The following is a 24,800-nucleotide window of genomic DNA, read 5'->3' as shown; positions in this document are numbered from 1 at the left end:
ACAGACCGGGGAGGAGGGCGATCCCGGGCGCGGGGAGGGCGATCCCGGGCTTGAGGAGGGCGGGTCTGCCTCCGGGAACCAGCGCTGGCCCCTGTCTTGCAGGCCCACGCCCCTTGGTGTCTTCTCCGGACCTGAGCAGTCGCCATGGCGCAGGTAAGGCCGTGCGCCCGCGCTGCGCCCCGTTCAGCGCCTCGGTTAGCGGCGCCCGGGCGGCTCTAGAACGTGTCTGAGCCAGGAAAGTTTCGGAGCAAAGAGGCTCTGCCCCGGGGAATGTGCCGGTCCCCGGTCCCCCCGCCGGTCCCTCGGGGCCCCCTCCCGCGTGTCCCGGACCTGCCCGGCCCCGCGGGCGCGGCCCAGGTGACGTGGCCGGGCTTTGCGCTCTGCCTCGTCGCGAGTGAACGTGGAGAAGGGGCCTCCCCCAAACCGAAGAGCCGCTAAAATTAGAACCAGAGCAGGAACAGCCCGGCGCGGTCATGTGAGGGGAACGCATTTTTTTCTTTTTTCTGGCTTCCTTCGTTTTTTTTCCGCCTGGTTTCCTGCATTTTAATGCCGTGGATGGGCGGCGGCTTTCTCCGCTGAGCAACTCGAGCGGCTTTCCCCAGTTGCTCAACCCAGTTTTACTAAAAGGAATGGTTCGTCGTAGGCACTGATTTTTTTTTTTCTTTTCATGCAAAACATGAAACAGAAAAGCCGCTTAAGCAATGAACTCGCGGAACGAGTTCTGAATTGAATTTCGCTTGGGTCTGTTTCAGAACTGGATGACCTAATACTGGCTTTCGTTGTCTCCTTATCATTAATCAAAAATGTAGGAAAGAAATTGGTGTGATTTATAGAGCAGTCTTTAAACATGGACCATGTTGCGCAGTCTTTTGTGAATAAAACATCCAGTCCTTTGTGAATAAAACATCGCTGCCTGGCCGCTCCACCCAGAACTAATTTTACAGACCTTATCCTTCTAAATGGCTTGTCAGAGTCCAGGTCATTTTTTTAAACAAGGGTTTTCACTACTCAAACAATGCCCTTTCTCACCGGGAGTTCTTTTTTTTATCAGATTAACTTATCAAAATTGAGTAAGGTTTCCCAGTCCTTTCCAAGAGAAAGTGGGGGGATTAAGATGGGTTGGTAACTATTAAATTCAGACAGCGCTCCATTCTTCCTCTTTTGCTCTTAAGAAATCTTACAATGAACCGATTCTTATGTTACTTCCAGTGGAAACTTTGGTTTAGGTTCTTCCCTCTGGAAGGGATACTTTTATGTGGAATTAACTTTCCTGAGAATAATGTGTCCTATCTTGATATGCTGGTGTGGTGATGTAAATGACGAGTGAGCAAGTTTCAAAGAATCATTTTCTTTATCCTGGCTCATTTGGCTGTTTCTTGAATCTCTCCTGTGCGTTTTCCCAGCGATGCCTGAAGTTTTTCAATCAATGCCTTTTAATCATGTAGACACTTGACCCAAGAGAGCATCAGTGAGGGAATTTTTTCCGGTGCGGACATTAATACCTTCCAAGAAGGGAAGTAGTGTCAGGGCCCTTATCTGTACAGAACAAGGGAGATGCTGGTTTGTACTATAAGATTATGTATGTGATTTCTGTGCCACCATAACACCAGGCCTGGTTCCAATCAAAGCCAGTTTTTAGTTTTCATGAAAGTTACAGCTGTTAAAGATTCGATGTTGAATTTGCACTGGCTTTGTCATTAGTTATCCTTGGAAGCCATTCCAGCAAAACATTTTGGTGAAATATCTAATATTGCGATGGACTTTGGTTGTTTGTACTTCTGTTATGGAACTGACCTTCCTGTCTGCATGTCCTCTGGCCCCCTGAGCACCTGGAGGGGCGTCCGTGTCAGGTTCAGATGGATTCCAGGGCGGATCCTCCTGTTGACCTGTGGGTGTGGGGACCAGAGACCTCACTCTGTGGCCACCTGTAGACTCACGCGATCAGATTCCTGAGTCTCTTCCAAGTGCACATTTAGCAATTTAAAATGTATTATTAAAAATCCGTGCCTCCTATTGAAAAATTAATATGTAGCCTTCCACAGTGGCAGTTTTTTAAAACATTCAGAGAGGAAGGGAGAGGGAGAGAGAGAGAGAGAGAAACATCAACGGTGAGAAAGAATCATCCATCAATCTGCTGCCTCCTGCACACCCCACACTAGGGATTAAGCCCGAAACCAGGCCATGTGCCCTGACCTGGAATTGAACCGTGACTTCCTGGTCCGTAGGTTGACGCTCAAGCACTCTGGCACTCACAGCGGCAATTCTTCATGTTTATGAACTGTCTTCCGTACCAGTGTCTTCTCTTTCTACTTAACGTGGGAACCTCCCGACTTGCTCCCATGGGTTTTCCATCTCACTCGTTAGCTAGAGCCAACTTTTTCCACAGATAGTCTAAGTTACTTTAAATACATTCCGCACTCTTGGTTTGGGGGGAAAAATAATCAAGATTTGGCTGTATTTCATAGATGAATGATCTATTTAACACATTTTCATTCAATGTAAGGCTTTTACCTTTAACTAGAGGCCTGGTGCACGAATTTGTGCATGGGTGGGGTCTGGCCAGCCCACCCCAATCAGGGCCAATTGGGCTGGCAGGGGAGGGGCTGAGGGAGGTTGGCGGGCCGGCTTCACCCCCTGGTCAAACTCCTGGTTGAGGGGACAATTTGCATATTAGCCTTTTATTATATAGGATTTTCTTTAAGGTGATGGAACTGAAAATATTATCCTGGGGCCATCTGAACTTAGTTTCATTTATAAGGTTGTTTATAAAGAGTGAACACTGCCGAAACTGGTTTGGCTCAGTGGATAGAGCGTCGGCCTGCGGACTGAAAGGTCCCAGGTTCGAGTCCGGTCAAGGGCATGTACCTGGGTTGTGGGCATATCCCCAGTAGGAGATGTGCAGGAGGCAGCTGATCGATGTTTCTCTCTCATCGATGTTTCTAACTATCTCTCTCCCTTCCTCTCTGTAAAAAATCAATAAAATATATTTAAAAAAAAAAAAAAAGAGTGAACACATTCAGGGGCAGCAGGAATGTCATCAAGGCAAAATCAGGCTCCATAATTTTTCACTAGAAACTTCATGAACATCGGAGGAGTTACCTTCTGACGTGAAGTTTGGATTAGGAAATCTGGGGTTGGTTTGCAGTCCCTGGGCTGTAATTTACGGGGTAATTTACGAAGGTCTGGCACAGGCGCAGGGGCAGGGGCAGCGTCAGTGTGAGCGGGGAAGCTGCGACCAGGCTCAGTCCAGAGGCGGTGCCGCATCTGGTACACTGTCCAGGCCCTGCACCCGAGGTCGGATCTCTCGGTGGCGAGGGACTTCCCCTGGGGTCTCAGGTCAGGGTTATCCGATACCCCTGGCCTGTGCTGCTTCCGGCTAGCCTCACTCAGGTCCCGGTTCCTTTGACTCTTGTCTTTGTTTTGGATCCTGTGGAAGAGCTGGATCCAAAAGGGCTTGGCTGCGTTGCAAGCCCCTGAGTCCACTGGCAGTCTGCCCTTCCCTCCTGGCAGCTCCTGCCCCGGGAGACCTGCCCCGTGGCGGGCAAGTTAGAGGTGGCAGTCGGCCGTGTCTTCTCTTAGCGACTTAGAAGTTTAATGTGGTTGAAATGTCACAGCATTTTTACATCATAGATCCATTCCTGCAGTAAATTCTATTCCTACTAGAGGCCCGGTGCACGACATTGATGCACTGGGGGTGGGGGTGGGTTCCTTAGCCCAGCCTATGCTCTCTCGCAGTCTGGGACCCTCAAGGGGTCCTTAGCGCTGCTTTGGAGGCAGGAAAGGCTCCTGCCATCTCCGCTGCTCTCGCCAGCTGTGAGCCCGGCTTCTGGCTGAGCAGCGCTCCCCCTGTGGGTGCACACTGACCACCAAGGGGCAGCTCCTGAATTGAGCATCTGGTGGTCAGTGTGCGTCATAGCCACCGGTCGTTCCACCTGTCAATGTGCATATTTGGGTTTTATTATATAGGATGGCCTGAATACTTTTCTAAAACTTTACAAACACAGCCGTTGATTTAAAAATATAAATGAGGACTCCTGAGACCTTTCTTTGCTTTCTGTGGTTTTTGGACCCAGCCTTTCTGTGTCTTTAAATTCTGTGTAGAGAAGAGCAACCCTTCCCTTGCTTCTTGGGTTAATTTTACCCATTTTATTGGCATGCCTGGTCTTCGAAGGTAAAGAACTTCTTCATTTAGTCCAAACAAACCAAAAAAGCCAACAAAATGATAGAGCTGGAGGAGTGGGTAATTTTGAAGGTGAGCGTTCAGAGTGGATTATATGTTTGGCCAGGTGTTGCCTGAGAATAGGTATAATTCCCTGTGAAGGCATTGTGGCAGGGGACGAGGGTGACTGAGGGTGACAGCACCTGGTGCAGTGGAATCCCCCCCCGGGGGGAGGGGCGCGATGTGTGGCCGGGCGGGCGGGAGCACAGGACGAGGGAAGCCCTGTCTGAGTCACGGGAAGCCACCCTGCCCAGCGCGGCCCCCTCCGTGTGGGCGGGCGGGTGTGGGCAGGATGTCCACTCCAGGGCTGTGGCCTCTGACTCACGCCTGTGACTCACGTCTGGTCGCCACGGGGCTTTGCTGGCGGGGCGGTGACTCTGGCCGCATGGAATGCAGCAAGTACTTTCCAATTTCTAGAAAGCTCTCCAGCCAGCACTTATTCCCTCTTCAGAGGCAGTGGCTGAGGTTCTGAGGACACTGCTCTCCAGCTTTCGCCCGGTTTCCTGCATCTCAGGGGCCACAGTTCTCTTCTCTTTAAGGCAAATCTCTGTGTCTCCTCTGCCGTTCACCTCACCCCTGCTTTTCCGTCTGTTGGCAGCTCCTCCCTAGCCTGCGAAGGCGAGAAGTGTTTTTTAAGTGTGTTTTTAATGTTCTACTTACTTGTTGATGAGAGGGAGGGAGGGAGAGAGTGAGAGTGAGAGTGAGAGAGAGAGAGAGAGAGAGAGAGAGAGAGGCAGGCATCGATCTGTTCCGCTTACTGATGCATTCATTGGCTGCTTCTTGAATGTGCCCTGACGGGGGATCAAACCTGCCACCTCGACTTCTCAGAACGATGCTCCAGCCAGCGGAGCTACCCGGCCAGGGCCCCGGTCTGTTCTTAAAAGCTTTAATAAACCGCCGTTTGTAAGGTAGGGGTTCCCAGAGATGTCCTCCCCCCTTCACTGCTCAGTGTCTCTAGTCCCATTGTTCCCGCCGCCAGGACCCAGCCTCCCAACCCAGGGCCCTGTTCCCCCAGCTCCCCTCCTTTTCTTCCCCTGGTTTTGGACTCCCCCTGCCTCCTTCCCTCCGGAACACGTTTCCCTCCGGCCTCCGAGCCAGGGCCCTGGTGAGCCGGTGCAGGTGTTGGCGGCCGTCCGAGGGCAGGTGACCTCCCTGCCCTCTGGCTCTGGTTTCCGACCCCTTTCTCCTGTTTCTGCCCTTGGTGACCGCCTCCTCCCAGCTCCAGTTCCCACCCACGCGCTGTCAGTCACAGGCCTGCTCTGGGGAAAGGAGAGCAGCCGCCTGTTCCCCTGCCAGCAAGGAGCTGCCTCCTGCTTCCTTCTGCCGGCCCTGACCCTGTCTGCCCGACCCGACCCCGTCTGTTTGGCCCTGACCCCATCTGTCCTATCTGACCCTGTCTGTGCAGCCCTGACCCCGTCTGTCTGGCCCTGACCCCGTCTGTCTGGCCCCAACCCCGTCTCTCTGGCCCTGACCCTGTCTGTCCGACCTGGCCCTGTCTGTCCGGCCCTGACCCTGTCTGTCCAACCTGACCCTGTCTGTCTGGCCCTGACCCCGTCTGTCTGGCCCCAACCCCGTCTCTCTGGCCCTGACCCTGTCTGTCCGACCTGGCCCTGTCTGTCCGGCCCTGACCCTGTCTGTCCAACCTGACCCTGTCTGTCTGGCCCTGACCCCGTCTGTCTGGCCCTGACCCTGTCTGTCCGACCTGGCCCTGTCTGTCCGGCCCTGACCCTGTCTGTCCTATCTGACCCTGTCTGTCTGGCCCTGACCCTGTCTGTCCAACCTGACCCTGTCTGTCTGGCCCTGACCCTGTCTGTCCAACCTGACCCTGTCTGTCCGGCCCTGACCCTGTCTGTCCAACCTGACCCTGTCTGTCTGGCCCTGACCCTGTCTGTCCGACCTGGCCCCGTCTGTCCGGCCCTGACCCTGTCTGTCTGGCCCTGACCCCGTCTGTCTGGCCCTGACCCCATCTGTCTGGCCCTGACCCTGTCTGTCCGACCTGGCCCTGTCTGTCTGGCCCTGACCCTGTCTGTCCAACCTGACCCTGTCTGTCCAACCTGACCCTGTCTGTCTGGCCCTGACCCTGTCTGTCCAACCTGACCCTGTCTGTCCGGCCCTGACCCTGTCTGTCCAACCTGACCCTGTCTGTGCAGCCCTGACCCCGTCTCTCTGGCCCTGACCCCCTCTCTCTGGCCCTGACCCTGTCTGTCCGACCTGGCCCTGTCTGTCCGGCCCTGACCCTGTCTGTCCAACCTGACCCTGTCTGCCTGTTCCTTTCCGCCTCGCTGCTCCTGACCCGGAGTCTTGCACCTTTCTGTGCTGGTATCTCTGTAGTCTTCCCAGGTTTGCAGGGCCCGTTTTGTGGTTTCCACCGCTGCCCTGGTAACTAGGTGCAGAGTGGCTGCTCCTCCCATGGCCGTGAGGGCTGGCCTGGAGCCCGGAGGAGGTCAACATTCCTGAGCTGACCTTCCAGTGCCCCCCACGGGACTGCCCCTGTCTGCTGAAACACTCACCCTTCACCAGAGCTGCATTCTTCCCGGGTTTATGCTTCTGACACACCTCTCTGCACTTCTCCACTTTCCTGAACCTGCCTGGCGATGTCACAGGCCACTTTCAAGACATTTTGGGGAAGATTTTCCCATTTCTTCCCACTCTTCCCACTCAGTCCCTCCCCGAGTGCTCATGTCACCCCGAGAACCCTCTGTGTGTGCCCTACACACGTCCGGCCTCCACTTACACAGCGGTCGTGCCCTCTCAGCTGTAGAGGTCTCGGCGTTTTCCTAGTGAGTGTGCAGTGCCCGGCATGTGGGACGCATTCAGAAATGGTTGTTGCTCAGCAGGTGTGGCTCAGTGGTTGAGCATTGACCTATGAACCAGGAGGTCAGGGTTCGATTCCTGGTCAGGGCACATGCCCTGACTGTGGACTCGGCCCCCAGTGTGAGCGAGCAGGAGGCAGCTGATCAATGATTCTCTCATTGATGTTTCTATCTCTCCCTCTTCCTTCCTCTCTGATATAAAGTATATATCCTATGTAATAAAAGCCTAATATGCAAATCGACCAAATGGCAGAATGACCGGTCGCTATGACCCATACTAATCACCAGGGGGCAGATGCTCAATGCAGGAGCTGCCCCCTGGTGGTCAGTGCTCTCCACAGGGGGAGCACTGCTCAGCCAGAAGCCAGGCTCAAGGCTGGTGAGCACAGCGGCCGGTGGCGGGAGCCTCTCCTGCCTCCGCTGCAGGTGGGTGGTAAGGAGGGAGGGGTCCCAGATTGCTAGAGCCCCGGACTGCAAGAGGGATGTCTGACTGTCAGCTTAGGCCATATCCCTGGAAGGATCGGGCCTAAGCTGGCAGGTGGACGGTCCCTGAGGGGTCCTGGACTGTGAGAGGGCACAGGCCGGGCTGAGGGACCCCCACCCCCACCCCTGAGTGAACGAATTTCGTGCACTGGGCCTCTAGTAATATATAAAAGAAAAATGGTTGTCGAATGAATAAACAGACTGGCAAACTACACCAGCTGTGGGCCCAGGTTCTTGCACTGTGAGAACGAGTGTGTTTCCTCACTGTTATGATGATGCTGGCGGCGGTGGCAGAGGGTTTGAAGAAGCCCCACTAAGCGTCGGCTGCATGTGGCCCGAGAGGCAGCACTTTTCCTCCCAGTTCGGACGGGCCGTCTTCCCAGCCTTCCCAGCTTATCTCCCAAGGGGTGCTCCCTGTAACGATGTAGGACCGCCGGACGTTGCCTGTATCAGCCGCCCCGTCCTCATGGCTCAAGCTGTGGAACCAGGGGAGGGGCCTGCGGCTCTTCGTGCATCTGCCTTGTTAGAGGCTGATGGGGGAGACCACCTGGTGGGGGCGCATTTCCGGGAGCGGGAGCGGGGTGGGGGGAGCGGAGAGCTTTGACTTAGCTTCCTGGTCTCTGGATGAGACCAGGGGGCATGGGGCTGCCCCTCCCCTTCCCTAGCTGGCCACACCCTTTCTTTAGCTCAGGGACAGGAAGGAGCTGCTGCCAGCCTGCACACCCCGGCAATCACGTGGGAAACAGCCCTTCCTCCTGGGCTGTGTTCTTTGGGCCCCAGGAGCACAGCCCTGAGGTCCTCTCAGGGTCTCTCAGGGTGACTCCTGTTCCGAGGAAGGACGAGGGGCCTTGCTTCTTTACTTGAGTGAGAGGAGGGACAGGAGAGAGTTATCCTGACCCTGTTATGGTGGCGAGGAAGACTTTATGCAATGGGGAGAGAGTGGGCTCGAGTCTGAATACCGCGAAGACACTGGGGATGCAGTAGGGGAGGGGTCAGCGGGTGGAAATTACTGAGAGGGGACATCCAGGGCAGGGGGTCTCGCTAACCTGGCCCAGGAGGGTTCTTGCTGGAGGCAGCCCAGGACTTACTCCTCAGAGGGGGGCATGAGGACCGGACCGATGTGGAGGGCGGGGCTCTCCCTCAGCTGACCCAGCAGGTCCCTGCTGCCGCTGGGGGGGACCAGGCCTCGCCCTTAGGGGGCTCAGAGCAGCCGCCTGAAGGGGGTCAAGGATCCGTGCGCTGCTCTTTCAGGGGGCGCAGCTCAGGGCCCCGAGGAGAGCCGCCAGCTGGCCATGGCGCTGTGTCCTGTGGCTGCTCTCGGCATCTGTTTTGGTTTGGCTGGTGGCCGGATGCTGCTGGCCAGTGCTGCAGTCGGAGGCTGGGTGGGGCGTCAGTGACCGGGCTTGCATGCGTTCATAATCTAACACGCGTGACTGCCCACCCGCCAGGATCCTCCCCTCCCCTTAGGGTCCCCCAGTTTCAGATGGAACCCTAACGGGAATCTGGAGGGGCTTTGAAGACATTTGTGGGTGGAAGGAAATGCTAAAGGTCTAAAGAAGTTGTAAGCATGAAATGTGTTGATGCTGTAAGTGCTGTGTGTGTGATCAAAGGGTGGGTAGCAGGAAATGTAGAGAGAATCTCCCACAATGCACCGTTGTCATTCAAAGATCGTCTTCTCCTGGCGCACACATTTCCAATACCTCCCAGGCGTCGTCAGGTTACCGTACAGTTACTAATAAGCAAACGGAAACAGGGCTACACGCAGTCAAAGAACGGGAGCATAGCGCACCTGGGTTAGGCTTCCAGCTAGAACGCGGGCTCCGAGGGCTCCTGGACCAGGGCCAGAGGCTTCCCGCGAAGAAGGTCGGGGAGGAAGAGAGTTAGGAGGTGGGGGTGGGGGTGGGGGGTCCTCACAGAGGCCATGCGGGAGGGAAGAGGGCCGCGCCCCCAGCGGGTCTCCCACGACGTCCCGGAGGTGCTGCAGGGGGCTGTAGCCCGTGCATGGAGTGGTCTTGCTGATCCGCCCATTTCAATAGGGTGACTCAGCTTATCACAGGGAGCTGATTTGCGCCGGGATGTGATAGAGCCGGGCCACTGTTGATGTGCGTGCTGTGTGTATGTGTGTGCTGTGTGTGCATGTTGTGTGTATGCTGTGTGTGTTATGTGCGTGCTGTGTTTTGTGTGCGTGCTGTGTGTGTTGTGTGCGTGCTATGTGTGTATGTGCGTGCTGTGTGTGCGTGTTACGTGCGTGCTGTGTGTGCGTGTTACGTGCGTGCTGTGTGTGCGTGTTATGTGTGTGCTGTGTGTGTGTGGTAGTCACACTGTGAATAACGCCCCTGTTCCCGCCTCAGGCTCTCAGAGGCACCGTGACCGACTTCCCCGGGTTTGACGAGCGGGCGGACGCGGAGACCCTCCGGAAGGCCATGAAGGGCCTGGGTAAGGCCCCCTTCCTTTTGTTCTAAAGAAACGGGATCATTGTTTTTCCAAACAAAACGTCATTGATTCGCAGGAGGACTGATTTTGGGATATTTTGATCTGGAGAGAGAGGTGCACTGAGATGACGGAATCATCGCCTGACCACCCGGGGTTCAGGGTCTGAACTGAGCAGCCTGGGTCTGCAGCCGCCTGTCGGCTCTTCCTGTGGCGGGTGATGGCCAGGGGAGCAGACCTTCCCGGGCCCCCCTCTGCAGTCTCCGCTGTCCTCGCCAGCAACACCTGCTTCACGCCTTCTCCACGCCCATCTCCTCTGTCCCAGCCTCCTTCCCAGCCGTTAGTAGCCTCTGTCCTCGAGGATTTCCACATACACTGTTCCCAGCCTCCAAGCCCTGTACCAGGTGCTCCCCACGCCCAGGCCCTGCACCTGGTGCTCCCCTTCCCCAGGCCCTGCACCAGGTGCTCCCCTTCCCCAGGCCCTGCACCAGGTGCTCCCCTTCCCCAGGCCCCTGCACCAGGTGCTCCCCTGCCCCAGGCCCTGCACCAGGTGCTCCCCTTCCCCAGGCCCGGCACCAGGTGCTCCCCTTCCCCAGGCCCGGCACCAGGTGCTCCCCTTCCCCAGGCCCTGCACCAGGTGCTCCCCTGCCCCAGGCCCTGCACCAGGTGCTCCCCTTCCCCAGACCCTGCACGAGGTGCTCCCCTTCCCCAGGCCCTGCACGAGGTGCTCCCCTGCCCCAGGCCCTGCACCAGGTGCTCCCCTGCCCCAGGCCCTGCACCTGGTGCTCCCCTTCCCCAGGCCCTGCACCTGGTGCTCCCCTTCCCCAGACCCTGCACCTGGTGCTCCCCTTCCCCAGGCCCTGCACCAGGTGCTCCCCTTCCCCAGGCCCTGCACGAGGTGCTCCCCTGCCCCAGGCCCTGCACCTGGTGCTCCCCTGCCCCAGGCCCTGAACCAGGTGCTCCCCACCCCCAGGCCCTGCACCAGGCCCTGCACCAGGTGCTCCCCTTCCCCAGGCCCTGCACCAGGTGCTCCCCTTCCCCAGGCTCTGCACCAGGTGCTCCCCTTCCCCAGGCCCTGCACCAGGTGCTCCCCTTCCCCAGGCCCTGCACCAGGTGCTCTCCTTCCCCAGGCCCTGCACCAGGTGCTCCCCTTCCCCAGGCCCTGCACCAGGTGCTCCCCTGCCCCAGGCCCTGCACCAGGTGCTCCCCTTCCCCAGGCCCTGCACCAGGTGCTCCCCTCCCCCAGGCCCTGCACGAGGTGCTCCCCTGCCCCAGGCCCTGCACCAGGTGCTCCCCTGCCCCAGGCCCTGCACGAGGTGCTCCCCTTTCCCAGGCCCTGCACCAGGTGCTCCCCTTCCCCAGGCCCTGCACCAGGCCCTGCACCAGGTGCTCCCCTTCCCAGGCCCTGCACCAGGTGCTCCCCTTCCCCAGGCCCTGCACCAGGTGCTCCCCTGCCCCAGGCCCTGCACCAGGTGCTCCCCTGCCCCAGGCCCTGCACCAGGTGCTCCCCTGCCCCAGGCCCTGCACCAGGTGCTCCCCTGCCCCAGGCTCTGCACCAGGTGCTCCCCTGCCCCAGGCTCTGCAACAGGTGCTCCCCTGCCCCAGGCTCTGCACCAGGTGCTCCCCTTCCCCAGGCCCTGCACCAGGTGCTCCCCTTCCCCAGGCCCTGCACCAGGTGCTCCCCTTCCCCAGGCCCTGCACCAGGTGCTCCCCTTCCCCAGGCCCTGCACCAGGCCCTGCACCAGGTGCTCCCCTTCCCCAGGCCCTGCACCAGGTGCTCCCCTTCCCCAGGCCCTGCACCAGGTGCTCCCCTTCCCCAGGCCCTGCACCAGGTGCTCCCCTGCCCCAGGCCCTGCACCAGGTGCTCCCCTGCCCCAGGCCCTGCACCAGGTGCTCCCCTGCCCCAGGCCCTGCACCAGGTGCTCCCCTGCCCCAGGCCCTGCACCAGGTGCTCCCCTGCCCCAGGCTCTGCACCAGGTGCTCCCCTGCCCCAGGCCCTGCACCAGGTGCTCCCCTTCCCCAGGCCCTGCACCAGGTGCTCTCCTTCCCCAGGCCCTGCACCAGGTGCTCCCCATCCCCCAGGCCCTGAACCAGGTGCTCCCCTTCCCCAGGCTCTGCACCAGGTGCTCCCCACCCCCAGACCCTGCACCAGGTGCTCCCCACCCCCAGACCCTGCACCAGGTGCTCTCCTTCCCCAAGCCCTGAACCAGGTGCTCCCCTCCCTGAGGCCCTGCACCAGGTGCTCCCCTTCCCCAGGCCCCTGCACCAGGTGCTCCCCTTCCCCAGGCCCTGCACCAGGTGCTCCCCACCCCCAGACCCTGCACCAGGTGCTCTCCTTCCCCAAGCCCTGAACCAGGTGCTCCCCTCCCCCAGGCCCTGCACCAGGTGCTCCCCTGCCCCTGGCCCTGTGTTAGGACCCACCTTTCTCAGATGTGGCTGCCCTTGGGGAGGGTTCCTAGTAGGGGGCTCTGGCCTGGCCAGGCCTCCGTGGTACCCCAGCCCGCCTGTCTGACTCCTCCCCTGGTCTCTGAGCCACGCTGTTCCTGCTGTTCACAAACGCCTGGTGTTCCCCCTGCTGCCCTTTCCTCTCATCCCAACAAAAGCCCGTCCTCCTTCCCCTTGGCCTTTCTTCCTTCAAGACTGACGGCTGCACCTTTTCCCAAACCCGTCCCCCTCCTGTCGCTTCGAGAAACTCCTTGGGGCCCCACCTAGTGCCTCGGCCCCCCCTGGGCCCTGTCGCGTTCTGCCATAGCTCAGGGTTGTGTGTGTCTGTATTTTTTCCCTCGTCTGCCACTTGAAACCGGGTCTCCCTCTTTGTCCCTCTCGTTACTTGGAAACCCCACGGCTTCGTGCGTGGGAACAGCCCCGTTTGCTGCGAGGACACCGGTGCCCTCAGTGTGAAAGCCAGGAGGGCTTCCCGCCTGCTTCCCGGAGCAGCAGCGGCTGTGGATGTGCTGGCAGTGCCACATCGGGCATGTGGTCACGTTCTAGCTTAATGCGTTTCCTAACACGGCATGTGGGGTGGGGTGAGGCCCCGAGGGCCCCGGCTGCTGAGGTGGGCTGCTGAGGTGAGCGGCGGTGGGTGTGCAGCCAGGCCTGACCGAGCGCCCCCCGCAGGCACCGACGAGGAGAGCATCCTGACGCTGCTGACGGCCCGCAGCAACTCACAGCGCCAGGAGATTGTGGCCGCCTTCAAGACGCTGTTTGGCCGGGTAAGACGCGCCCGTCGACTGCGGCAGCTGCGAGTTTAAGATGCGTTTGAAATTTTGGCAGAAATCGTGTATTTAACGATTCCAGCTTTCCTCCTCCCCGACCGGCATTTGCTTAATTAGCAGCTGTCGGTGAACAGTGCTCACCCGCTTGTCCCCACACATTGCCCTTCCTGCGTGAGGCTGGACCCCGCCCTTCTGTGCCTCCCCAGGTGTCCCGGCCTCCCCAGGGTGTCCCACGGGGTCTGGCCTCCCCAGGTGTCCCGGCCTCCCCAGGGTGTCCCACAGGGTCTGGCCTCCCCAGGGGGTCCCAGGGGGTCTGGCCTCCCCAGGGTGTCCCACGGGGTCCCGGCCTCCCCAGGTGTCCCGGCCTCCCCAGGGTGTCCCACAGGGTCTGGCCTCCCCAGGGGGTCCCACGGGGTCTGGCCTCCCCAGGGTGTCCCACAGGGTCTGGCCTCCCCAGGGTGTCCCACAGGGTCTGGCCTCCCCAGGGTGTCCCACAGGGTCTGGCCTCCCCAGGGTGTCCCACGGGGTCCCGGCCTCCCCAGGTGTCCCATGGGTCCCGGCCTCCCCAGGGTGTCCCACAGGGTCTGGCCTCCCCAGGGTGTCCCACGGGGTCCCGGCCTCCCCAGGTGTCCCATGGGTCCCGGCCTCCCCAGGGTGTCCCACAGGGTCTGGCCTCCCCAGGGTGTCCCACGGGGTCCCGGCCTCCCCAGGGTGTCCCACGGGGTCCCGGCCGCCCCAGGGTGTCCCACGGGGTCTGGCCTCCCCAGGGTGTCCTTTTGAAGTTTTCATTTTTTTAATTCCTGAAGGAAGAGAAACATCTCGAACAGCGACCTTGACAGGGAGGGAGGCCTTGCTTCCCCTCGAGCCCAGGCCCGGGCGGGCGCAGCGCTCAGAGCCGCGGCTTTGGCTTCGCTCCGCGCCTCCTGCTGGGGAGCCCTTCAGAGCGAGGGGGGCCCTTCAGAGCAAGGGGAGCCCTTTAGAGCGAGGGGGGCCCTTCAGAGCCAGGGGAGCCCTTCAGAGCGAGGGCCGCCGTTCCCGGTGAAGATGGCGTGTGCGCCTGGTGACGCGCCTGTGTTCTCTGAGCAGGACCTGCTGGACGACCTGAAGTCCGAGCTGACGGGGAAGTTCGAGAAGCTGATCGTGGCGCTGATGAAGCCCTCCTGGCTCTATGACGCCTACGAGCTGAAGCACGCCCTCAAGGTACAGGGCACCCCGCCTCCCCATGTGGGCCTGTGCTCGCGACCTCCCCTCCTTCATCGTAAAAATACTGTTATTCCTGCGAGGGTTTCCTGGAGAGTGGAACTGTGGCAGGCAATCAGGGGAGAGGCGGAGGCAGTTACAGGCGTGTCATTTAATCATTTAACCCTTCTTGTATAGTTTACTCAGTAATAGTGGCTATTTACTATATATATATATATATATATATATATATATATACACACACATATATATACATATATATACACATATATATACATATATACACACATATATACATATATACACACATATATACATATATATACATATATATATATACACACATACACACACACACACATATTGATTTCAGAGAGGAAGGGGGAGGGAGAGAGAGATAGAAACATCAACAATGAGAGAATCATTGATCGGCTGCCCCCTGCACGCCCCACACCGGGGATGGAGCCCACACCCCAGGCATGTGCCCTGACCGGGAATTGAACCAGGACCTACTGGTTCATAGGTCGATGTTCAACTACTGAGCTACGCCAGCTGGGCGCTATTTAAATTTTTAACATTTTTTACAGCCTTTTAGATCTTTTAAGCCTGTTTCTAATTTTGAGATGTGTCTTAAAAATGTTACAGGTTAGGTGTTTTATCTTATAAAATAGGAAGTTGGCGAGTTGGGGAAAATAGTATGGTTAATCATTAGATGTTAAACAATGAAGCTTCGGGGAATTTTCAGATCAGAGTGGTGGTGTTGCACCCTTTCCTAGGAGTGTCCGGTGAACTCGTCACACTTTCCTTGTAGCCGATAACTAACGGCGCGTCCTCCACGGGTGCTGGAACTTCTGTGTAAGTCTGACGACACTGAAGCGGTGGTTGGACCTACGGCACTGGAAACTTCATTCAGTAGCAGTTTTGAGTTCGGAGGAAAAGGAAACAGATTGAATAACAAAGAGATAATGTGGCCCAGGGATTCCTCGTGGGAGTGGAGGGAGGAGGGGTACCAAGTTAGGGGCCTCCCTGGGCCTACGCCCTGCATTTTCCTACAGCGATTCTTTGGGAGCAAACACTGTCTTAGGGCACCGGAGACAGGGTGTCTTGGTGGCGTGCTGTGAAGTGGCAGCAGCTAAGGTTCTGCCAGAGCGTACATCAGGCCTTCCAAGGGCTTGATTTTGGGTAAAGAAACAGAGATATGAAGAGAATAATGCTTACACATACTACCTTTTAAACTTGAGGTAGGTTATATCATTGCTTGTGTCTTCTAACTTATCAGTGTCGCTGTGACTTTGATCATCAGAAAAAGGAAAACTGATTACAAGTATTTTTCTTTTAAAAAAATATATTTTATTGATTTTTTTTTTTTACAGAGAGGAAGGGAGAGGGATAGAGAGTTAGAAACATCGATGAGAGAGAAACATCGATCAGCTGCCTCCTTCACACCCCCCACTGGGGATGTGCCCGCAACCAAAGTACATGCCCCTGACCGGAATCGAACCTGGGACCCTTGAGTCCGCAGGCCGACGCTCTATCCACTGAGCCAAACCGGTTAGGGCTGATTACAATTATTTTTCAAAACTCCAGAAAGCAGGTCCCAATCCTTTGACTGATTCAGTTCCTGCTCACGGAGCCACACTGCCTGTCACCTCTGCTCAGACGCCCCCGTGCGCCCACGGAGACCTGAGGTGGGGGCAGGGCTGATGTTTTGGGTAGACTGTTTAAGTATCAGTGCTTCTCTATATAAATCCATATTAAGAGTTACATTTGCACTATTCCAGCCTCTTTTATTTTTCCATGTTTCATTAAAATGCTTTACTTTTAGACTATTTAGAGTTGAGCCGATAAGATTACAGGCTTGTATAATCCGCTGTCTCTGTATGCGCACTTACAATGGACGTTGTTTTTCATTAGACAACAAGGGGAAAAATTGTCTCAATTTGCAGTTTCTTATTCCTGTAACTAACGGAACCCACATGCAAGGAAGGGACTGTCATGTTGGGCCCTCTTTGTATGATCCTGCAATTTGGGTAACGTCTGTTCTAGGAGGATCGCTTCCTTTTTAGTCTGTTGACATGTTCTTTTTATTGAAAATTAATCTCCACAGGGAGCAGGGACGGACGAGAAAGTCCTGACGGAGATCATTGCTTCCAGGACCCCCGAGGAGCTCACAGCCATAAAGAATGTCTACGAGGAAGGTACAGGCTCAACCCGCGTTTCTCGTCCCCCATCCCACCTTCTGGCCCTTTAAATACAGTTCCTCATCTTGTGACCCAACCATAAAATTATTGTCGTTGTTGCTTCCTAACTGTGATGTTGCTACTGTGATGAATCGTCATGTAAATATCTGATATGCAGGATGGTCTTAGGCGACCCCTGTGAAAGGGCCGTTCGACCGCCAGAGGGGTCGCGACCCACAGGTTGAGAACCGCTGCTCTAGAGCGAAGGCAGGTCCGTGGTTGCAGGAGGCAGGCCACGCGTGACTGCTGGACGAATGGGTGAGGGAATAAGTGAGAAACCATTCAAGTTGCTTTTCTCCCCCCCACCCCCTTACCCATAGCTAATGTAGTTATTTGTGGGTAACTTTTAGTTTTATAAGGAGCTTTGGATGAAGACGGCATTCCCTTTTAGATAGGATCCGCCACTAGCGTAGGGATAAACAGTGGGTCTTTCTTTCATATTCACTTTAAGATGTAAGCAGGCCCTGCCAGCGTGGCTCAGTGGTTAGGGGATCAGCCTGTGCACCAGAGGGTGAGGGTTAGATTCCTTGTCGAGGGCATTTACCTGGGTTGCGGGTTCACTCCCTAACCCCTGGTTGGGGTGCGTGCAGGAGGCAACCAGTCGATGTTTTCTCTCACATCAGTGTTTCGCTCTCTCTCCCCCTCCCTTCCACTCTCCGTAAAAGCAATGTTAAAAAAAAGATATATCCTTGGGTGAGGATTAGCAAAAGGGAAAGATGTAGGGGTTTTTTCGACCTTATAAAAGTTCAGTTTTCTGTTAGCAAAGTTGAGAATTAGCTAAGGTAAAAAGACATTTCACCGGCTGAGCGTCCGCAGCCAGGCATGCCATTCGGCGACGGCAGCGTTCGAGGGCTCCACGCTGGCTCCTCTTTCTGGCATGCCTTACTTTTCCTGTGAAAAAAAGTCTGTCGGTCTGAAGCATATTCTGTGAATGGAACCAGGAAAAGGAAAATGAAAGTAAAGGTAGTAGAGAGTTTCCCCGTCAGATGTCCTGTACCAGCCTCGCCCTGCCTGGCAGAGGGACCAGCCGTCTTCCGGATGGCGGCCAGTCCTCAGGCCGCCACGCCCGCTGCTCTCAGCCAGGAGCATTCCTTTGTTAATCTTAGGAATGTCCGCTGGGACCCAGCAAGTCAGAACAGTGTGGGGTTTACAGCAGCTGAACAGCTACCTTCCCAAGTGCTGGTCTCTCTGTCATAGGCCCCTCTCACTGACACCAGAGCGGGGTTCCCGGACAGGACAGCCCCCTGCGCCAGGGGGAGAGGCTGTCCCCAACCTCCATCCTCGTCTTCTCCTATAAATGAACTAGAGGCCCGATGCACGAAATTCAGGCGAGGGGCTCGGCCCTCGCAGCCGGGTCGTTCCGCTGTTCGGCTGTCTGGTCTCATTAGCATATTACGCTCTTATTATAGTAGATTTATACGAGGGACCTTGACTGCCTTGTGAGAAGCCAATTTATTAAAGCAATTAAAGCTGCATCTCGATTGAAAGAAGCAAAAGCAAAGCCAGCAAACGTAGGCATCTGGCCCATGAGAGCAGACGGGCTCTCAGCTCGCTGAAGAGCGAGCTGGGTGGGGTCTGAGGCGTCATATACCCTCCTGTCCATAGGCGTCAACATTCCTCTGCTGGCTGTTTTGGTGCAGAGTGATTCTCAAGGCCCTTTTTTCCCTTTGTTGTGACCTTCCCAGAATTCATGAGAAGCACCTGCAACTTTGTCTTGCCCAGCCTGAGACTGCGGGCTTCCCTGCTGAGGGAGTAGAACTGCCTTTTCCCCTTTCCCCTCCCCCTCCCTCTCTGCATTCTCTCATTCCGAAGGCTTTTCACCATTTGCTCTCACGTTCATTCATGGCTGGGAAGAGAATGGCTTGCTAGTTACAAGCTGGCTGCACTGTTTGGCCTTGTTTTAACTCCCCTGCCTCCTGCCCTGGGGCCCTGTAACACTCCTTGCCTGCTTCTGCTGTTATGGCTGGACAGCCCCAACTGTGAGGCAGAGGTGGGACGTGCATCTCAGAGGCCTGTGGTCACCTGAGAGCCGTGTCCCAGGTCACAGTCAGGTATCTCTTTCTGACACGGAAGAGTGAGCCAGTGAGCCAGTGCGCCCCGGTGGCTGCCGGGTGCCTGCCTGTGGTCCCTGCAGGGGCAGCGTGTGGGCATCACCAATGACAGGGAAGATGCACCAGGCCTGGTTTGTGCCCTCAGGGCATTTGCTGCCTACTTAGGGGTGACGGGACTTAGAGAAGCGGCAGTAATTACAGGACCGGCAGTAATTACAGGACCGGAAACCTCAAACTGAAGCCAATTACCCACAGCCTTAATGCAGGAATTCACTCAGAGAAGAGAGGCTTTGGGTGTTGGGGGCCCCGTGCCGCCGTGCCCGCAGGCTCGCAGCGATGTTGGCCCGAGCGCTTGTGAGTGGCTGAGTCCCGGTTCGGGCGGGGACCCAGTGCTTCTGGGGGACCAAATGCCTCTTGGTCCAGCCGCTCACTCGGAGCCTTGGTGTCACACTCTGGGGCACTCAGAACAGAGCAGAGAACGTTTATGCCAATCAGATACTTCTTTTTTAAAGTTAAGATCAATTTTTAAAAAATGTTCTTATTGATTTCAGAGAGAGGAAGGGAGAGGGAAAGAGAGAGAGAAACACCAGTGATGAGGGAATCATTAATGGGCTGCCTCCTGCACGCCAATCCCAACCGACGTCTCAGGCTTTTACATGCTGTCTGCCTTCCAATAGCGATGAAATATTTAAATGCCTTGGAGGCGCCTCCTTCCTTCAGTGGCGGCTGCAAGTTAGTAACAAGGGCTGCGGGCTCCTGTGGTCCTGGGGATGGAGCCTGCACCAGGGCGTGTGCCCTGATGGGGAGTCGAACCGCGAGCTCCTGGCTCATGGGTCCCACCAGCTGGGCTGAGCGGAGCTTCTCCCTCTGTGTCTCCTCCGCTGGCGGAGGGGGCGGGGTCTCTTCTAGCTGCCGGAGCTGTGACTAAATCTGACGTTGTTCTGTTGCAGAATACGGCTCGAGCCTGGAGGATGACGTGGTGGGGGACACCTCGGGGTTCTACCAGAGGATGCTGGTGGTCCTCCTGCAGGTACCGGGTGGGCGCGACAGTGCGAAAGGGAATCCAAGCCAGACTGGCCTGACCCGTGAAGCGAGGCCACTGGCGATCCTGTCAGTCATTTCTGGTGCCCGCTCGGTGCTGGCTGTGTGGGGTCCGTCTGTCTCGGGTCTGAGCGGACGCCTCGTAGCTGACTGGCAGCTTTCTGGGGTGTCGCTGTCCTCTTTTACTCATAGAATTTGAAACCAAGAGGATCGGGTCGGGGTTGGAGTGCGCTGTGGGATAAGGGGAAACACTGATAGGATCTTAATAAAAGTACGTTATTCCCGAGAAAAAAGCTTTCTGCGCACAGCCAGCAGGTGGCGCCGCTTCCTTTCCCGGGGAAACGCCGCTGTAACTGGGGGTGTCTGTTCTCTCTCGCAGGCGAATAGGGACCCCGACGCTGGGATTGACGAGGCGCAGGTTGAACAGGACGCCCAGGTGAGTGGCCCCGTGTGTGGCGGCTGCGTATGACTCCCGAGCGAAGAGAGTCCATGCTCATGGCGTTCTCCGTGCCGTGTTGCAATGGCGCCTGTCTGGTCTCTCAAAGCACAAGGCCCGTGTACATTTCCTTCACTTTTTAAAAATTAATATATATTTTTTATTGATTTCAGAGAGAAAGGGGGAGGGAGAGATAGAAACATCAATGATGAGAGAGAAGCATTGATCAGCTCCCTCCTGCCAGCCCCACACTGGGGATCGAACCGTGGCCTCAAGGTTCATAGGTCGGCGCTTGACCACTGAGCCACGCCAGCCGGCGGATCTTCCCCATGTTAAAGCACATGCTCACAGGACCAGCATTGATGCTTTTTATTTTTATCATTAAAATAATTTCAGAATTGAGTGTAAAGATGGAACTCGTTGTCTCGTGTTCTGGAAATGAACTGCAGTCTCTGTTCTTGAACGCAGCGTGGCTGAAATGCCCACGCACCCACGTGCCCATGTGCCGCGACCGTCGCCTGGCCCCGTTTGGTTTGCCACTGGGGGGGACGGGGCGGCTCCCAGCCGCAGCCTCAGCCACTTGCCTTCCCCTTGGCGTCCTGGGCGTGCTGGCGTGAAGTGCGGAACTGAAAGGGTAGCACAGACATTGTGAGGATTGCGCCTCTGGGTTCCGGTAAATCGTCCACATCGCAGTAGGGGGCCTCCGGTTGAGTGCTGATGTCCATATACTTTCGTGCCCCCCGTAATTACATGGGCACCGGAGGGCACACATCCCTTCCCTGTGAAAAGGCACATGTGGAACTGAGCTGTCAGTCACGGGAGGGCCTGTCAGAGGCCTCACGGGCCCGCCACAGCCGCGGAAACGCCCATGGCCATCTCGCAGCCCCGCGAGGGCCGAGCCACGCGAGGACCGTCTGAGGCTCGCTCGGGCTCACGGTCAGGTGTGAAGAGAAAACAGGAAGCTACTTTCTACCAGGCAAACCCAGAGCGGGAAAACAGAAAAGGCAGAGGACGCAGCCCCTGGTCAGGCCACTCCCTCCCAGCCTGTGCGTGGCCGCTCGGAACTCGGCCCACCCCCCCAGGGGCCCCGGAGAGGCCGGTCGCGGCCACACTGGGGACACTCACCCGGGGCCAGAGCTGCGTTTAGCTCCGACCCATCCGTCTTCCACGGCAGTTCATCCTCGGGGCCCCAAGCAGCCCCAGACTCAGGCCGGAGGTCAGGATAGGAACCCTGAGGGCGGAAAAGGGTTCCGGTTCGGGGAGTGGAACCGGGTGTGATGCCAGCGAGAGGCCGGCGCGGGGCTGACCGGGCGGAACTCTCCGCAGACGCTGTTCCAGGCGGGAGAGCTGAAGTGGGGCACGGACGAGGAGAAGTTCATCACCATCTTCGGGACGCGGAGCGTGTCCCACCTGCGGAGGGGTGAGTGCGGGCACGCGGTGCGGGGCGGCCCTCGGCTGCCGGCTGCCGGCGGGCGCACCTGCGGGCGGGTCCCCGTCTGCTCGCTTCTTGGGGATCCAGAGGACTCGCATTGTTCTCTTCGCGGCTGTCGTAGCTTTTTAAAAGCGAGAGCTCCTTGTCCACTCTCGCTCTGCGAGGGAGAGGCAGGCTCTGGCTTGTCGCGCTCAGTCACTGACCCCTGAGCTGTGGGCCCTGCAGGCATTCCCTCCGGACAGCGGCCACCACCCCTCTTCTCTGGATAGGTCGGCACTCGGTTGCTTCTCCGGGTTTTAATAAGTTGTCCACAGTTTCTTAGACTGGGTACTCCCCGTTACCCGCGGTGCCAGGCGGGAATGAGTTCAGGGGCCGGTGACGGGAAACCGTCCGCCGTGGCCTCTGATCTCTGCTCCACTGTCCTCAGCGCTTGGCTCGCTCCCTCGCGCTCCGTCCTCATGTCACAGGATGGCTGCTGTAGCCCCAAACGTAGGGACCGTTTTCACAGCGAGAAGAAAAGGAAGATGGAAACGCGCTTCCGTGACTTTTATAAGGAAAGGAAGGCGTCTCCGAATCTTCCGGATTTCCCCGTCGGTCCCATAGCTCAGGGGCCGGGGGATCAGGGAGCAGGACAGTTGTCAGCAGGTGTTTGGGGCCCTTTGAGGCTCGGACACAGTCGGGCTCCGTCAGGAAGGAGAGGGGGCTTTGCGTCCGGAAGGGCAGTGCCCGGGGAGAGAAGGGCCTTCTCTGGGGAGAGTGAGCCCCGGGTGTTGAGCTCATCTTTCTCTCCTCCAGTGTTTGACAAGTACATGACCATATCGGGGTTCCAGATCGAGGAGACCATCGACCGGGAGACTTCGGGCAACTTGGAGCAGCTGCTCCTGGCTGTGGGTAGGTACCTGTAGGGCGTACATGACACGCGTGGTATCCAGAGCTCCGGCGTTCATTCAGCTCAGGCTGTGTCCGAACATCAACACCGATTTCTTAGGAAAGAAGAGCCTGTAGGACGCCAACGCCTATGTGTCCAATGGGTTGCCTGCTCCGATGTTGGAAATTCTTGATGATCTCGTTAGCTCCTGTGGGATCATAAAGGGAATTGTCTAGAAACCATTTTGAAGCGGCATTAAAAGTCCTACCGTTCCCCGATCACCCCGGAAAGTGGGCGTCATCTGGAGGCTGGTCCCCGTTAAGGCTGATGCCTGCGGGACGAGTCGGCTGCTAAGCAGGACAGGCAGCGGTGGCAAAAACACCCGGTGAGCCGGATAAATGTTTTCGGCGGGCCGCATGTGGCCCACAGGCCGTAGTTTGAGTACCCCTGGTCCAGGGTTTGCAAAGATGAGGGACAAGAGATATCCATGTTACTGGCTTGCATAGACTGGAAGGAGACCTCCATGATGCTTGTAGACTTTCTGGGGCTGATGAAGGTTGTGCCATAACAACGGATGCTACTGAAACTGCCAGAAGGGAGGGTGCTGGGAACAGTGGCCTCAGACCCACCGCCGGCGCTGTGCGCCCTGCTGGGGAAGCGGGGCCTGAGTGAGTCCCCGTCTGGGGAAATACTTGCAGCTCAGCTCCCAGGAGGTCGCTCTCTGTCCTCGGGAATAAACAGCCTTCCGCGCGAGGCAGCCTGGGACTTCTAATTAGTCCCTTTGTAAAAATAAATATATTTTTATTGATTTCAGAGAGGAAGGGAGAGGGAGAGAGGGATAGAAACATCCATGATGAGCGAGCATCATTGATCGGCTGCCTCCCGCACGCCCCACACTGGGAATCGAACCCGGAACCCTTCAGTCCGCAGGCCGACGCTCTACCCACTGAGCCAAACCAGCCAGGGCTTCTTGGTCCCTTTCTTACCAGATTAGCCTCTGACCTGATGTTCTCGCTCTCCTAGTGAAGTGCATCCGCAGCATCCCCGCCTACCTGGCCGAAACGCTCTACTACGCGATGAAGGCAAGTCCCCCTCACTCGCTTCTCTCTGGTCCTTTCTCCCCCTGCGACCGCGACTGCGGTTTAGGTGGTGGCCTTGGGGACGTTCCTCTCTCCTTAAAGCTCGTAGCTGCATGTCGCTACCTGGCCTTGCTCTGCGGGTGCGCCCCGCTCGGGAGTGCGGGTCTGTAAACGGGGCCTGCCTGTCCTTCCTTTCTGCAGGGCGCCGGCACCGACGACCACACCCTCATCAGGGTCATCGTGTCCCGGAGCGAGGTCGACCTGTTCAACATCAGGAAGGAGTTCCGGAAGAACTTCGCCACCTCGCTCTACTCCATGATTAAGGTGAGGGCCTTGCTCGATGCTCCGTGTGGAAATCCACGCAGACCACGCGCACCCGTGGCGGGGAGAGCCGGGAGCGAGAGGCTGTGTCGGCAGGAAACCCCGTGACATCCCCGGTGTGACAGTCGGGTCGCCGCTTCGGGGGAAAGTCCCGGTGAAATTCCCTGCCGGCTGGGTCTCTCTGTTCCCTGCGGCCGCTGTGGGGTCGCTCACGGAGAGCCTTTGGGTTTCAGAGCGACACGTCCGGGGACTACAAGAAAGCCCTCCTGCTGCTGTGCGGGGGCGAAGATGACTGAGGTGCCACCAGGGACCCTGCTGTGCCCGCCCGTGCCCGCCCGTGCCCGCCCGTGCCCGCCACCGCCCTCAGCACCGCTCGCCACTCCGCTGCCCGAGCGCCACTCGCTGCCTTACCCCTGCCCGCCACCCTTGTCCCCACGCCCATGGCCCCACGCGTGTCGCAGACGCAGGCACGGGGCTTCTCGCTCATCCTTCCTCTCTGACTCCCCTCAAGCCACTTCCTCACTCAGACCAAAGCTGCCTCCCGCGTGTCCCTGGAAGAGGCGGCCGGACTGGACGCCCAGCTGCAAGTTGGGAACCTGGAAGGCTCGTCGGCCGCTGGGCCACCGCGTGACACCTGGGAATCGTGTGGGTGCCTTCAGAGGGTCAGCGCAATAAACATGTCCTCCCCGGCCTGTGGGTGTGTGTGTTTGGGAATGTAATGTGTTTGACGGTGAGGGGTGTGCAGCGGGCCTGGGGGTGAGACGCCCACACGCAGCCGGCCGACTGCACGTCCCCTGCAGCGGGGGCGGGAGCCGAGCTCGCGGCCAGGTCTCGGCCCACGGGCAGCGTGTCCCTGTGGCACCATTTCCACGAGGCTTACGATGCTTCGTAGAAACGCTGAAACGTCACCTAAACATTCAGAGAGCTAGTTTTCTTCTATTTTCTTTTTTTCTAGTTTATTTACTTAAACAT

General features: G+C 57.5%; 1 protein-coding gene across 1 annotated transcript; it reads left to right on the top strand.

Annotated features, from left to right (window-relative positions):
* Positions 1-24,518, top strand: ANXA5 (annexin A5). The gene is made up of 12 exons (XM_059695593.1): positions 1-153; positions 9,867-9,951; positions 13,063-13,157; positions 14,247-14,360; positions 16,468-16,558; positions 19,602-19,681; positions 20,072-20,128; positions 21,455-21,548; positions 22,356-22,451; positions 23,452-23,510; positions 23,709-23,831; positions 24,062-24,518. Exons 1-12 carry the CDS (start codon positions 145-147, stop codon positions 24,122-24,124), a joined length of 966 nt encoding a protein of 321 aa, XP_059551576.1. The 5' UTR covers positions 1-144; the 3' UTR covers positions 24,125-24,518.
* The last annotated feature ends 282 nt before the right edge of the window (positions 24,519-24,800 follow it).

Source organism: Myotis daubentonii, chromosome 5 (genome assembly GCF_963259705.1).
Source record: "Myotis daubentonii chromosome 5, mMyoDau2.1, whole genome shotgun sequence".
NCBI lineage: Eukaryota > Metazoa > Chordata > Mammalia > Chiroptera > Vespertilionidae > Myotis > Myotis daubentonii.
This window is presented reverse-complemented; position numbering and strand designations above follow the sequence as displayed.

Coding starts and splice junctions, on each gene's coding strand:
- ANXA5 (XM_059695593.1), top strand. Junction 16,559..19,601: donor AAAGAATGTCTACGAGGAAG/GTACAGGCTCAA, acceptor GTTCTGTTGCAG/AATACGGCTCGAGCCTGGAG. Junction 20,129..21,454: donor AGGTTGAACAGGACGCCCAG/GTGAGTGGCCCC, acceptor AACTCTCCGCAG/ACGCTGTTCCAGGCGGGAGA.